Source organism: Mastomys coucha, unplaced genomic scaffold (assembly GCF_008632895.1).
Source record: "Mastomys coucha isolate ucsf_1 unplaced genomic scaffold, UCSF_Mcou_1 pScaffold6, whole genome shotgun sequence".
Lineage (NCBI taxonomy): Eukaryota > Metazoa > Chordata > Mammalia > Rodentia > Muridae > Mastomys > Mastomys coucha.
Genome location: NW_022196912.1, coordinates 23,014,459 through 23,030,732, shown reverse-complemented (window position 1 = coordinate 23,030,732; position 16,274 = coordinate 23,014,459). Strand labels below are relative to the sequence as shown.

General features: G+C 39.2%; 1 protein-coding gene across 2 annotated transcripts in view; it reads left to right on the top strand.

Moving 5' to 3' along the window:
- Ppp1cb (protein phosphatase 1 catalytic subunit beta) overlaps positions 1-16,274 on the top strand; it is a 33,698-nt gene that overhangs the window by 11,630 nt on the left and 5,794 nt on the right. For both annotated transcript variants that reach the window (XM_031355334.1, XM_031355333.1), the window contains 5 exons: positions 7,120-7,251; positions 9,853-10,083; positions 12,077-12,181; positions 14,115-14,186; positions 14,722-14,873. In XM_031355334.1, coding sequence (XP_031211194.1) covers positions 7,120-7,251; positions 9,853-10,083; positions 12,077-12,181; positions 14,115-14,186; positions 14,722-14,873 — 692 coding nt within the window. The remainder of the gene's footprint in view (positions 1-7,119; positions 7,252-9,852; positions 10,084-12,076; positions 12,182-14,114; positions 14,187-14,721; positions 14,874-16,274) is intronic.

The window sequence follows — 16,274 nt, the reverse complement described above, 5'->3', positions numbered from 1 at the left end:
CGAACTCAGAAATCCGCCTGCCTCTGCCTCCCAAGTGCTGGGATTAAAGGCGTGCACCACCACTACCCAGTCCCCAAAGCAACTCTTTTAAAAGCATTTAGTTTAGCTCTTTAATCCTGATCCACAGGCAGCAGGGCAGTGGGATTAGGGGAGGAAAGAGGAGGAAGAAGGAAGAAGCTCAGGCCTGAGCTTTTTGGAAACTCAAAACCCACCCCTGTGATACACCTACTCTAACAAGGAGGACCCACCTTTATCAAGTGGTGACTAAGCATATGAGCTAGTGGGGGGCATTCTCATTCAAACCATCACATTCTAGTCCCTAGCTTTCATAGGCTAATAACTAAAAAAATCCCGTAATCTTATCACAGTCTCAACACTATTTAAAAGTCCAAGTCTTTTCTGAGATACATGATAGTCTCTTAACTGTAACCCCGTGTAAAATCAAAAGGCAAATGACATACTTCTGACATACAGTGGCACAGAATGTACGTCACCATTCCAAAAGGGAGGCAAGAGAGCATAGTGATAAAATACAGGACCAAAGCAAGACTGAAACTGCGCAGGATAGACTCCAAGTCTGTCTGCGCTCTTCAGATGTCAGTTCCTTTCAGTTTTGTTGACTGCAACCCACTTCTCTCTCCTGGCTTAGTTCCCCAGTGTGATAGCAACTCTCCTTGGCAGCTATCCCGTGACTCTGACATCTACAACACAGTCCAGGCTTCACTCACACCTTCCTGCAGTCAATGCTAGGAAGTCTTTGAAGTTTCCTCTGCCCATGAGACATTAATCCAAAACTATTTAATTAGCCTCGGGCAGATGCTTAGGACAGGCAAAAAGCAGCTACATTCTTTGTCAAATTATTGCAAGAATGGTCTCTAGGTCAGCTATATTCTTCCCGTCTGAAAACTCTTGAGCTTGGCCTGCGCGGTTCAAATTAGCCTTCAGCATTACTGTCTTTCAGGCTCCTACTAGGATGTTAAGCCCCACCTATAGCATTCAACTGCTTTCCTAATCCATATCCTCAAAGTACTTCTACCAACAAGACGCAAGGTCAAGCTTGTCTCACCAGTACCACTCCTGGTAACAACTTCTGTCTTAGTTATTCTTATGTTGCTGTGAAACAGACCACAATGACCAAGGCAACTTTTTTTTTCCCTCTCTAGACAGTGTTTCTCTTTGTAGCCTGACTGTCCTGGGACTCTCTCTGTAGACCATGCTAACCTGGAACTCAGAGCTGTTCACTCGCCTTTGGTTCCCAAGTGCTGGGATTAAAGGCATGTACTGTCATACCTGACTTCAAGGCAACTTTTATAAAAGAAAGCATTTCATTGTGGGCTTGTTTACAGTTTCAGAGGTTTATTCCAAGGTCATTATGGTAGGAAGCAGACAGACTTGGTGCTAGGGCAGTAGCTGAGTGAGGGTGGGCACAGTTGGTTGAGGAGCTGGGCTTGGGCTTTTGGAACTTCAAAGCACACCCCTAAGCGACTTGCCTTCTCCAACAACCCTCAGTTCTTCACTAGTAGTTCGTCAATTGGGGACTAAGTATGCCAGTATATGAGCCTGTAGGGCACATTCTCATGTAGACCACCATGGATTAGAAAAGAATTGAAACTTTTATAGCAAATGATTGGCCTTAAAAATTCAAAGAAACAGTAAACTTACTTAATAATTCACAAAGTCAGTGTACAAAATTGATTCCTATCTTTATTCCAATTATATGTAATATCACATAGTGGAAAAATTAAACATTTATACTAGTCTTCTTAAAGTCAGCTTGATGAAAAATACTCAAGATTGCCACAGTAAATACTACAAGAGGAAAATAGACATTGTTGAGAAAAATGACCAGAGCTAGTAACATAGCCCAGCAAGTAAAGGTACAACACACACACATGCACGCACGCAGGCACGCACATACAAGAAATGAAATAAAAGAATGAATGGCAAATAAAAGGCAAGGAAAAGAAAAGTCATGGGTTAGAAGAAGACTTAATTAAGACATCAGTTCTACTAGACTTCTCAGCTCATTGCCCATATACCCCACAAGCCCCACAAATTTGGGGTCAAACATAAACACAAGCCAATTTTAAAACCTTGGAAAACATAAATACCTCTATTACCCCAAGAATGTTAAAGATTAGAATTGAAGTGTTCTTAATCCATATATTGACGCTTTACAAAAAACTATGATAGTATGATATAAAAAGAGACTCAGCACTAAGAGGATGGTTTTGTTTTTACAAAGCTGCCAGTGCTGTCTAATGGGGGAAAGGATCGTCTCTAACAAGTGCTGTCAATCAGTTGGTTTTGTGCTTGAATAAAAATGAACTCTGGGCTGAAGAGATGGATCAGCAATTAAGGGCTTTTTTTGTTCCTCCAGAGGCCCTCAACTGTCTGTGACTCTAATTTTTTTGGCTCTAACATCTTCTTGTGTCCTCCACTGGCACTGTATACATGGGGTACACACACATACAGGCAAAAAACACCTATACACATAAAATAATCTTAAAAACAAATTGACTTTTACTTCAAGCAATATAACAACCTAATTTATGATATATTATACAATTAATTAACCAAATGTCAAAAAAAATGTTCTTAGCAAAGGAAGTGATTTCTTGGTAAGATGCAAAAAGCACTAAGAAGTGAAGACAAGATTAACCTAGTTGAAATTGTTTTAAAATTTATGTTCCCTAAAAACCTTCTTTTCATTGAAACAGTATTAAGAGAAGGGAAAGGTCCATCACATTTTAAAGAATAAGCAAACAATATTTAAATGACCCACTAATTTTAGGAAAAGGCACTCAAAACCTTAGTCATCAGGGACATGCACATTACGGTTTCAGTGAATGCTGCTATATATCCAGCAAAGCCATTAAAATGTAAAATATGGATAATTGCTAACATTGGCAAAGTTACAGAGCAGCATTATGGTTTTACCATAAAAATCACTATGTAAAACTGTGCTCTTAAATAAAAGTCAACCTTCTCTGTGACTTTGTTCTACTCAGCTAAGTTAAGTCATGTTCAAGAGAAATGTACTTGAAGTTTTTGGTAACATTGATGGTGGCACCAAAGTGATAAGTCCTTGAGTGGAGCACTGCAGATGACTGTACATAGCTACCCGGGTAGTAGGTGTCACAGAAAAGATTATGAATAAAAGAATTTACTTCTGTTTTCTAAAATCAGAAAACAGGTCAGATTATTCTGTAATGAAGGAATAGTGATCTTGGACATTGTTATTTAGGGCAAAAAGGAATGATTATGGCTGCAGGGAACAGCATATCCAGAGCTGAGAAGTAGCTTACTTGTGTGTGTGGTAGTTAGCCATTCATAGAGTTGTATATTCAGGTGTAGTTATTTATATACAATACCTTAGAATATTTTTTGTTTAGCTATAGTATAGTAGATGTTTGCTATATTGGGGTCTTAGCATGGCTTTATTGCAGACTGAAGAATTTTACGAGGAAATTTTATATATAAAGTACTTTTTTTCAAAGTACTGGCTATGACAGGTTCTGAATTGTTCTTGTTGTTTTTTGCTTCCTAAATTGTGTGAAACCCAAGTGTTATGATCCTAAGTTATCAAATCTGTACAGTGAGATAACTTGGGATACCAGGAGGGCCAAATGACAGTTGATGAGTGTTCTGAGCCTAATGAGGTTTGAAGACTTGACTGTACCTTTATAATGGGATGTGACCTTACATCTGAACCTTTAATTCAAACACTGGAGTCCTGTGAATATTATGGGCTGTAACAGGAACAGCTGATTTCTAGACTTTATGACATCTCCACCCCTCCAAGATGACTGAGAAATGTGACTCGGGAGCCCTCTTAGACCCAGGGGGTCTTCAGGGCATCTTTCTGAACTGAAAGAATTGAGTTGCTCTGAGAACTACCTTGGTTTTCACTTTTGAGATCTGATCACTTGCTAAAGAAAAGCCTTTGGAACCTTTAGTTTCTGATAGCATTTCACCAGTCCCTAAGATCTGCTTCAGTCGGAAATACGCCTTTATGTGCTTCTAGGTGGGGAGAAAAATTATTAATCCTAAGAAGCTGTTGGTTAGAAACACAACTTCAACCACCATCACTGCAACATTGTTTTATTTGATAAAAATTTTAGTTTTGTAAATTATGCATTTTAAACTTTGTAAATATGTTAATATGAGCCATAGAATTACTTGGGAGGGTTAAAAATTAAACCTACAGCTGGGGAAATGGCTCTGCAGGTAAGAGTTCTTCGACCAAACATGAATGAAGACCCCAGCACCAGTGTTAAAAGCCAGTGTAAAGTGTAACCCCTCTCCCACTTGTGCTGTGGGGATGGCTGCCAGCCTGACTCCATGTGCAGTGAGTGACTGGGACTAGTACAGTGTTGATGCAGAGGGTCCCTTTCTATGTTCTGCTCGACTCACAGATGAGCCTGCACACAAATTAAATACGTTTAATTTATAGATAACAGAAAAGGATGTCCACTTTAAACTGACATTTTAAGATTTATTTTATACATGTGAGCACACTGTCAATGTCTTCAGACACACCAGAAGAGGGCATTGGATCCCATGACAGATGGTCGTGAGCCACCATGTGGTTGCTGGGAATTGAACTCAGGACCTCTAGAAGACTAGTCCATGTTCTTAACCACTGAGCCATCTCTCCAGCCACTAAACTGACATTTTAAATGACCCACTCATCTTTTGACTTAATTATAATTGCCATTTAGTTTCAACTAATTTTGTTCATAAAGTATAAATCATAAATTGTAAACCTCATTGATGTCACTTAGGGGCTCACACTTTTCAGGCTGACTTTGAATTTAGAGTCCTTTCACCTCAAGCACATGCCATTGTGCCAACTTTAGTGCTTCTGTTGGCTCCATTGCTATTGTCTTTAACAACTACTGCACAGTGGGTTTCTAGGTACTTGCTGAACTGCTGTTGGCTTCTGAACAGTCAATCTTAGCCCTGCGTTTACTTGGCCAGAGACCTTTGTCTTTCGTGGTGTATGCTTTCCCCAATTAAACTGGGTTTCCAATTTAAAACTAATGCCAAATCAAGTATGGTGGCACACCTTGGGAGGCAGAGATAAGTGGATCTCTGAGCTCAAGGTCAGCCAGAGCTACACAGTGAAGCAGTAGAAATACATACATACATACATACATACATACATACATACATACATACATACAAGCAAACAAAATCCAAATGCCAAAACCAGGTGTAGTGGTAGGTAGATGCCTGTTATCCTCGCTCTTGGGAGATAGAAGTAAGAGGATCAGGAGTTCAAGGCCATCCCCTGCTACATAGTGAGCTCAGACTCAGCCCAGTCTGTATGAGATCTTGTCTTAAGCAAAAAAGGGAATCTGTGTATGTCTGTCCACCCTTCCTTCCTTGCTCGAACACATTCAATCAAGGGCATGTGTATGTGTGTGTGAGGATAGGGGACAGCTTCTTGGTATCATTCCTTAGTTACCTCCACTTTAATTTTGTCTTTTCAGACAGTCTCTCACTGGCCTGGAATTCACTGTTGAATTCAGAGTAACAATCAGCAAAAGTACTTTTTTTTTTTTTTTTTAAATAAAAACCCAACACAGCTTTACATGAATGCTCAGATTACAGTTGTGAAAAACTTGAGTTTTTCTAAGCAGATTAGGCTGGCTGGCCAGAGAGAGCCCCTGGGATCTACCTCCTGTTTCTGTCTTCCTAGTGCTAGGATTATTTCACCCTGCTCTTTTTTTGTTTTTGTTTTTCGGGACAGGATTTCTCTGTATATCCCTGGCTATCCTGGAACTCACTTTGTAGACCAGGCTGGCCTCGAACTCAGAAATCCGCCTGCCTCTGCTTCCCAAGTGCTGAGACTAAAGGCGTACACCATCACCACCCGGCTTCACCCTGCTTTTTAACATGGGTTCTTATGCTTTTAAGATAGTCTTATTAGCTGCCATATTTGCCAACGTTTATTTTAAGGGACCCACATTCATCTTTTGACTTAATTATAATTGCCATTAAGTTTCAACTTATGCACAATGTTGTATTCTTTTATCTCTTTTTTTTTTTAAAGATTTATTTTATTTTATGTGTATTAGTACACTGTAGCTATACAGATGGCCATGAGCCATGTGGTTGCTGGGAATTGAACTCAGGATACCCCGCTCGCTCCGGCCCTGCTCGCTGTGGCCCCGCTCGCTCTGGTGTAATACACTGTAGTTGTCTTCAGACACATCAGAAGAGGGCATCAGATCTCATTATGGGTGGTTGTTAGCCACCTTGTGGTTGCTGGGATCCGAACTCAAGACCTTCGGAAGAACAGTCAATGCTCTTACCCACTGAGCCATCTCGCCAGCCCCTTTTATCTCTTTCTTGCTAGTTGATGTTAAATATAGTCACAGAATATACAGTTTTAATCTGTGAAGCCTAAGGTGACTTTTAGTTTTTTGAGACAGGGTTTTTCTGTATACTTTTGAAGTTCATTCTGTAGACCAGGCTGACAGAACAGAGATCCACCTGCTTCTGTCTCCTGAGTGGTGGGATTAAGGGTGTGCCCCACCACTGCCCAGCCTGACTTTTTAAGCCTGTTTTAATCTGACAAAGGAATCTTAGCAGTTATTGGGGGGTGAGGGGGATTGGATAGAGGGGGATAAAGAAGTGGGGAATCATTTATAAATGGGCAATAGTAGGGGCTGCATGTTGTAGTGTTTATTTTAATCAGCAACCAGACTGTGGTTGGTAGGCTTTGGTGCTGCTGATACTTGATGGAACTGGTTGAAGCTGAACATCTCACTCTCTTTCTTCATGGCCGCTGGCTCCCTAGTGAGCATGCTGTTCTGCCTCCTGCTCGGTGCAAGCCTTGATTTGGTGGGAGTAAGCTAGGCCTTCAGAGATGCTAGCCTTGAAGTCCATTAAGTATCTTGGTCTAGTAGCTCATGGTGTATCCTGAGAAACCAGCAACATTGGGAATTAATACCACAGTTCATAAAATAAACTCATTCTTAGCCATACAACCCAATCCATGTGTGAATTTTTTCTTTAATCTTCAAAATATGGATGTAGCTATCTTTAAGCATCTTTATTTTATGAATAATTTTGTAAAGCTGATGAGCTTCCTCATTGTTTTATCAGTACGAGGATGTCGTCCGGGAAAGATTGTGCAAATGACTGAAGCAGAAGTCCGAGGGCTGTGCATCAAGTCTCGTGAGATCTTTCTCAGCCAGCCTATTCTTCTGGAGTTGGAAGCACCACTGAAGATTTGTGGTATGTAAATTGGTAAAGTTAAAAATGAGTTTTCTAAAGCACATGTTCTGTATGTATGGTGAGGGTGGCCTAGTGAAAACATACATAAGCACATGTTCTGTATGTATGGTGAGGGTGGCCTAGTGAAAACATACATTTGATAGGTTTATTAAATTGGAATTATTGGAATTCATAATAATGGCAGGTTAGAAGCAACAGAAATATTTGGTACATTACAGAAGGTCAAAGGTTGCTATCTATAGTGTATAAAATGGCCCTGGAAATAAAAAGAATAGTGTTAAGAAAAATGGGCAGCTCTTAGGAGATTGCTAAAATCAGTACAATGAGGTTTAAAACACATCCCTAACTCATCAGATTACAAACAAAAAGGGGCTGGTAAGATGGTTCAGTGGTTAAGAACACTGACTGCTCTTCCAAAGGTCATGAGTTCAAAACCTAGCAACCACATGGTGGCTCACAACCATCTGTAACGAGATGGCGCCCTCTTCTGGAGTGTCTGAGGACAACTATAGTATACTTACATATAATAAATAAAAAACAAACAAAAAGTGCCAGAAATTGATATTTAGTGCTTTTAAGGATGTGGTGAAATTGGCATTGTTACAATGCTGCTTAGAAACAATTAATAGGGCTGGGCGGTGGTGGCCCACACCTTTAATCCCAGTACTCTGGAGGCAGAGGCAGGCAGATCTCTGAGTTCAAGGCCAGCCTGGACTACAGAGAGAGTTCTAGGATAGCAAGAACACAGAGAAACCTGTCTGGAAAAAGAAAAGAAGAAACAGTTATGGAATCTTGAGTGTCAGCGTGGCAGTGTCCGTGGTCTTCTGGCTTGTAGTGATTTTCAAGATACTACTTAGACTCTGTAGTTATTCTTCTTAAGTCTTACAGTTGTTTTAGCTCAAGACAAAACTTGGAAAGAAATTACTACATTAAAAGTAGCATTTTTTGGGCTGGAGAGATGGCTCAGTGGTTACGAGCATAATAAATAAATCTTTTTGAGAAAAAGTAGCATTTTTCTGTAGTTCACATGCAATAGGAAGTGCTGTGAGTGCTCCAGCATGCCGGCCTTCCCTGTGGTGATACAGGTAGTTTTTGAAATGGCTATAGTGTTTCTGAAGGTACTTCTATGCACTTAAGGAGAGCTGTTGCCATATGCAAACAATGTCCTCCGTTTTGCTTGTTTCTAAGCTTGTTTCTACCGTGAATGCATATAACTTGAAGATGTTTGGAGCATTTTCTTTGAACTGCTCAGAAGTGTTTATTTGCTAATGGGGTACTCACTGTCCTTTCCTAGGCCTGCTGCCCTTTCCATACCAGGCTTCCACTGAGCTCAGTATCATACTGTCAGGGCAAAGGCCCCAGGGCCCTGGCACCTGGTTTGGAGGAGGAACTCCTCCCTCTCTGGGGGTTGCTGGTCTGTTGTTAGGAACAAGGTAGTAAGGGAACATTCCATCAACACTCAGAACTCCATAATGTCCCCCAGCTGGGGTTGCAGGGTAGTGTGGACTAGGAGTATCTCCTGACCTTAGCACGTTAGGCTTCTAGGATCGTGTCAGAGAAGCAGCTCTGGGCAAGGTGACAGGGTTTGGGGAAAAGTCACAGGGGACTGCAGTAAGTTTGTAGGTTGAGTCAGGAGAAATAGGTGGCCATGTTCTCCTTGGACAAGGACTGTTTGTGGAAGGGTTCCCTAGAGTCCAGGCTGAGAGTTACCCCAGTGATTGCTTACTTGTGCCAAAATGGAGGCCTCCTCATTCCAGGGACTGTTGTAGAATCATTGTGGTTAGATTGGTGGAACTACAGATGTAGCGTATGTCTTTTGTTCTTTGTATTCTCTTTCTCTGTGGGGTTTATTAAATCATATGTGGTGCTTTGTACAGTATCCATCAAATAAATAGGAGCAAAGTAAATGTTGAGTAGTCCACTTACAGTATCACCCTTAAAGCAAAAGCAGTAGTTTTAAACTTTGTAGAAATGTTTGGTATCTTATAATTGTTTATAAATAAAATAACATTAAGTTGAAAATAAAATAAACCCAAAAATATATTTAGAACACTAATGCTGAACATTATCGCTTGACACATTACACTGTGAACCATCAGTATTGATCTCCAGTACAGTCATGATCATATGACTAGTGGGGAGTTACAGCTTGTTGCTGCCACTTAGCATCTTCCAAGTATTGTACCACATTTCCCTAGCATGGAAAAAGTCAGTAGAGCTACAGTACTTATAAAGTGTGAATCTTGTAAATTAAACCATTTTAAGTCACTGATTGCTTGTATTTCTTACTAGTACCCTTTCAGTGTTACTTAATATAGCAATAATTTGAGGTAATAGAAGTATTTTAGTTCTTGATATTTGATATAACAAGTATGACTTAAGTTTAGCTATCAGCTAATAAGAGTAACTGTGACAGTTATCTATTATCTTATTAGAAATTGCCTGTACATTTTTGTGGACAATACTACAACAATATTAGTTTACCATCTCAATTTCTATAGGATAGGGATTCAGACACAACTTTGCTAGATCCTCAGGTTCTAAGTCACAGAAGCATAAAATTGCAATCAGTTTTTCTAACCTGACTTCTTTTGGTTTTAGGAGATATTCATGGACAATATACAGACTTACTAAGATTATTTGAATATGGAGGTTTTCCACCAGAAGCCAACTATCTTTTCTTAGGAGATTATGTGGACAGAGGAAAGCAATCTTTGGAAACCATCTGTTTGCTATTGGCTTACAAAATCAAATACCCGGAGAACTTCTTTCTTCTACGAGGAAACCATGAGTGTGCTAGCATCAATCGCATTTATGGATTCTACGATGAGTGTAAGTGGGATTTAAGACATAGGAGAGGAGTTTCCATATGCTTGTAATAGTTCAGATGAATTTCTTCAATTTGGAGAAACTTTTTTGTTGTTGTTTTTTAAATAGGATTTCAGACAAAGACCCTGAAAGAAGAGTCTAAAGCTAGGAAACACATTAAATTGTTCTCTTGGGATCTCCTTGGTCATGTTTCAGGCTGGCTGCCACTTAGTTGGCTGAAGGAGGCCCTTTTTTAATTAGTTTATCTGGTTAAACTATCCAAGTAAAACAAATACAGGTCACTACAGGCGGTGGTCTCTGTTTTTCTGCTGTTTGATAAGGTTTGCTTTTTACATTTATTCATTATTACCATGTTGTGTGTTTGTGTACGTGCGCGCGTGTGCACGTGCACGCACACACATGGTATTATGACACACATTTGGAGATCAGAAGACAGCTTGTAGTTGTTTCTTTCCTTGACCCTAAAAGTTGGAAGTAGAGAAGTGGCTCAGCAGTTAGGAGCCCTTGCTCCTCAGGAGACTCACAACTGCCTTTAACTCCCAAGTTCGGGGATCCCATTCTCTTTGTGGCCTGGGCAGTCACTTCATGCACATGGTTCAAATACAGAGGCAAGTAGGTACACATGCATACACATAAATAGAAATGCTAAATAAAAGTCAAATTTCATTATTAGGATTTTAATCTTTCACCTAGAGAGGCACTGAGTCCTTGGTTATATAGTATTCTTGTTTTCTAATCCTTCTGACTTGCAGCTGTGTAGCAGTCTTCCCAGTGTCATTACCCTGTATTTGGATTTGGGTTTTCAGTTTAATTAAATTAAATATGGAATTAGATGTATTTGGTCACTTACAGTTGAGTCATTTCTAGTAGTTTTCTGATTAAATTTATTTTTGAATGCTAAATTATCCATTAGAATCTACTTTTTCTTAAATATGGTAGTTTTTATCAAACTCATATAGCTTAATTCCTGTGATATAACAAATGTTTGTGTTCTATATGCTAGTCACTTCTAACATTGGAATGTGGCAAGTTACTTTAAAACAAAACAAAACAAAAAAACCTAGAATTTATGTTATAATAGTAATCATTGTGTATTTGAGTTTTACATTACATTTTTGTGACCTTAAAATCAGACTTGTGAGGAAGAAGTAAGTTGAAGTGCATCAGATGATAGCCATCTTTCTATGAGGTATATTGGTATGTTCTTAGACGATAATGTGAGGCGTGGACGTCATTAAGGGTAGGAAGGACATCAAATGGAACGATGTGTGGGAAAACTGCTTGTAAACAGTCTATAAATTATACTTATTCATTAAAAGGTAGGCTTGGACATAAAACAGGAAATTAATAGTTGTGACTTTGATCCTTTCTCTGGCTTGGTAGTTGAACTTAATGCCAAATCAGGAAAATCAGGTAACTCTGAGTGGGAAGCTGCCTTTGTTATAGCTGGGCTATGGGAAAATTACAGCCTTGTGTCTTTTCACTTGCTGTAGTGGCAAGATGTAATTTGCTCTAAAGTGAATACCACATAGGCACTTGGAAGTGTTCCTTTGCTGGCGGTAGGTTTATACTTCGTTACTCAGTGCATTAAGTTAACATGAACTGCTCCAGAGGTACCATTTTTCACTTGTGTCTACTTAGATGATTTCAAAAATATTGTACTATAGTGATTTTTATAAGACAAAAGTTGTTTGATGAATGTATTTCATAAAACAGTACAGTCTTTGAAGTCTTTGCAACTCTGTAGAAGGTAGGTGTTGAATGTTTTATTCCTCCTTTAGAAACATATAAGAAAAAAATTATGTGAATGCTGGACAAGTAGTCAGACATGAGCTATGTCTCGTTTATGAAAGTGAACATAGCTTAATCACTTACAGAAAAAAGGGCTAAGTAATCAAGCACAGAGAAAAAAATTAAGATACCATATTCTAGCTTTCAGTTAACTAATGAAAATAGTTATTGATTCTTTAATTTTCTATGTTTTCCCTTTTTATAGGCAAACGAAGATTTAATATTAAATTGTGGAAGACATTCACTGATTGTTTTAACTGTCTGCCCATAGCTGCTATTGTTGATGAGAAAATCTTCTGTTGTCATGGAGGTAGAGTAATAAATTTGCTATTTAGAAGATAACTGTAATAATCACAGTGCTGTGGGGAAGCTGAGTGTGGCAGGAGATGTACAGCAACTAGAAGCCAGCTTGCCATAGCAAATTCCAGACCAGGGAAGGCCCTGGCTACTTAGGAACACGCAGTTTCAAAATAATAAATTCAACACTGGACCTTATAAAGAATGCCTCATATAAAAGTGTTAAATAAGAGTAGTCCACACACACTGTAACCCCAGGATTCAGAGGCTGAAGCAGAAGGATCTCAAGGCCATAGAATCTACCTCAAAAAGAAAAGAAAAAGAAAAGATAAAAGATAACTATATGGTGTACGAAGTATTTTAACTTTGCCTCAGTCTAGGCTTGACTAGCTGGTCAAATAATTTCCTGTGGTGCTGGGATCTAGCTCATGCCTCAATTTTGAATAAAAGGACTTGGCCACCATTCAAAATGAGAGGCTAATTATGTTTCTGTCTGTATTAAAGACCTTTTATCAAACTCTAAACATAACATAATTCATACAACTTCCCAAGTTTTGTGTACTACAACGTCAACATGTTAGGAAACGAGGACATTAGAATACAGAGATTAGAATTCAGATCAAAAAAGTTTTCAGCTCTCCAGCCTTAGCACCCAGCTTTACCTCAGTGTGTCTCGGTATCTCTCACAAGGAACTACGTTTCTGGTTTATGCTCTGAGGATCGTAAATGGCCATGACTAATGACTAGGAGCCCCAAATGTGTGGTCTTCATGAACAATTTAGTCTACTACAGATGAAGGGGTTTTTGTTTTGTTTTTGCTTGTTTTTGGGGGGGTCGTTTGGTTTTTTTTTTCGAGACAAGGTTTCTCTGTATAGCCCTGGCTGTCCAGATGAAGGTTTTATAAGTTCACATACATGAGAACTCACTGGAGAATATGCAATAAGCATTTCTGTGATACTACTTACACACACACACACACACACACACGAAAAGTTTTTGAAAAGTTAGGAAAGATTATGGTAAGGGCTTGCTTTGAAAGTCTTGGGACCTAAATTCAATCCTTAATCAGTGATCTTGAGGCCAATGAGTTAATCTTACTTAGAACAATGTAGAGGCAAGTACACGTTTACTCTCAGCACCCAGGAGACAAGTAGGTGGATTTCTGAGTTCAAGACCAAGGATCATGCCAGCCAGGGCTTTATAGTGAGAATCAGTCTCACCACACACACACACACACACACGTATGTACACACACACGTATGTACACACACACGTATGTACACACACTTGCACACACTCTGGAACAATTTAATGAAATACAGGAAAAAATGGTTTTTTGGTATCATACATGGTAGCGTCTTAATGGGAAGCGTTGAAATGGAAATGCTGAAAAGATGGTGGTGAGGCCTGAGGTGTGAGAGGTTTATTCTGACAGCACAATTCACTCTATTAGTTGAAATGTTTTTTCCATAGATACTAACCATTGAAGGGCATTGGCATAGTTGAGATAGGAATATGGCAGTTTGGAATATGTGTATTTAGCTTCATTTCTTGTGGTGGTACCTGAGTTACCTTCTAGAGAAACAATACATTATATTTATGTTCTACTTTAAAGATATATTCTTGTGCTTTTTTTTTATCCTTCTCATTAGTTACAGATAATGAGCATGTTGAGGTGTGATACGGGGAAAGGTTCCTAGGGGACTAAGAGAGATGTTTTAACCTTCAAGTAAAAATGCTTTACAATATCTGGTGGTCATGAAGGTACAATAGAAGTAGGAAGGTTGCAACTGAGTGTGTTCTCAGGAAGAGTACTGCGAGAAAACAGTGGCCTTCCTCCTTGAAGTCTCTTGAAGGATAATGATTTATTTCCTTGGTTGAAAGATAGAAAAGATAACAGAAGTATAATTCTGCTAGATGTCAAGTCTTTTTCTTTTTATATATAGGACTGTCCCCAGACCTACAATCTATGGAACAGATTCGGAGAATTATGAGACCCACTGACGTACCTGACACAGGTTAGTATATTCAGAAGTTTAGTTAACTGGTTTATGTAAAATGTTGATGTGCTTGAATTGATTTAGTGAAAGTCACTTAGAAACGTAGTATCATCCCTGAAAACAGTTAACAAAGTGATCAGAGCAAGGAAAGTAGCCGCCTTGCCAGTCTTATTTAAAAGCATTAATGTATTCATGGCTTCATGATAAATAAGTAAAGTAATGCAATAGGCTGGTGCTCAGTAGTAGTGTAATGTAAGGAGCGAATAAGCTGACTATACAGAAAATGATAGCCGAAACAAAATAAAGGCCTCCACGTATTACACTTGAGTGTGCCACACACATATTTTCTGTATGCAGAAGTCATCAGAAAGTACTACTCTGGGAAGCCAGAGAGAAGTTGTACTTGTATGGTTGTTTTAACAAAGACTGGTTTAGACTGGAGTGCCTAGGGACAAGTGATGATCATTATAAGAAGGCAGGAGAGATGTGTGTTGTATTTTGTGCTTGCTTCTATTTCACTGTTTTCTGTTTTTTGTTTTTCTGTTTTCTAAAGGTTTGCTTTGTGACTTACTGTGGTCCGACCCAGATAAGGATGTACAAGGCTGGGGAGAAAATGATCGTGGTGTTTCTTTTACTTTTGGAGCTGATGTAGTCAGTAAATTTCTGAATCGTCATGATTTAGACTTGATTTGTCGAGCTCATCAGGTACATAGTATAAGATATTTTATTGTTAATTTTGCACATCTTCATTTATTGCTAGGTAGATAGGTAGATAATTTACCCTGATGTCTTTTAGTTACTGTGACACTTGACCAAGGCAACTTAGAATTTAAAAAGAATTTAATTTTAAGCTCACAGATTTAGAGTCTGTGACCATCATGGCATGGAGGGTGGTGGCAGGCATGTAGGCATGGCTCTGGAGCAGCAGCTGAAAATGTCCTTCTTGAGGCAATTGCCACAAGGCAGAGAGAAAGCTGAGAATGGCTTTGGCTTTTGAAACCTCAAAATCCCCAGGGATACCTAGTACTTCCTAATGGTTCCAACTTCTGAGGACCATATTCAAATATATGATCTGATACCTAGGAAAGGTAATGGGGGGAGGGGACTAGAGAGTTTGCTCAGTGATTTAATAGTGCTGGCTTTTCTTCCAGAGGACCTGGGTTTGATTCTCAGCATCCATGTGTCAGCTCAAAACTGTCTGAAACTCCAGTCCCAGGAAATCAGACATCTTCTAGCCTCCAACAGCACCAGGCATGCAAGTCATGCACAGACACACTTGCAGCAAAACACCCATACACATAAAGTAATTAACTACAAACTTAAACAGTAATATGATTTATATGTGAAGAATGTAGATGAGGAGGCCAGACTCTAGATCTCCCAAGTCAGTGGCCCAGGCAGTGTTGACTAAGCCAGCTCACTCTGTGATTGTTTCAAGAGAATGCTCTATAGTACAGTGAGCTACCTACAGCCCTGGCAGTGCTCTCGCTGACCTTTCCAGGGGTGGTCTGTTTTCTGTGTGGCGTCTGTGTAATATGGCAATACTCTGAGGCTACCCAGATGTCAGTATTGCTTTTTGAAAAAACAAACTGTGGTATGAGAATTTTTCTGAGACAGTTGTGGAGTGTAATTATAAACTGGTTAATAAAACAGTTAATTATTTTAGCTTTTAAAAAATCATTATTGATACTATAAAAGGGTGTCCATTGTTCTCAGGAGTTCATGATCTGTAAACCACAATTGTTTTTATAATATATTGGCTGAAAATATTTTTGACCTCTTAATTTTGTTTTTAAAGTGTGTATTTTATTTTCTTTGTGTAAATGCTTTGCTTTCATGTATGTACAGACACTACAGACTTGCCTAGTGCCTACAGAGGTCAGATGAGTGTGTCAGATTCCCTGGAACCTAGAGTTTCAGGTGGTTGTGAGTGTTTGAAAACTGAATTCAAGTCCTTCTGAAGGAGCTACAAGTGCTCTTAACTGCTGAGCTGTGTCTTCAGCTCTGTTGGCCTCTTTTCTTTGTTGGTTTGGTTTTATAAGTTAAAAAAAGTTACATGTGTATATGTGGATTGTGTGCAAATGGAAGATTCATTTTCTTTCTTTT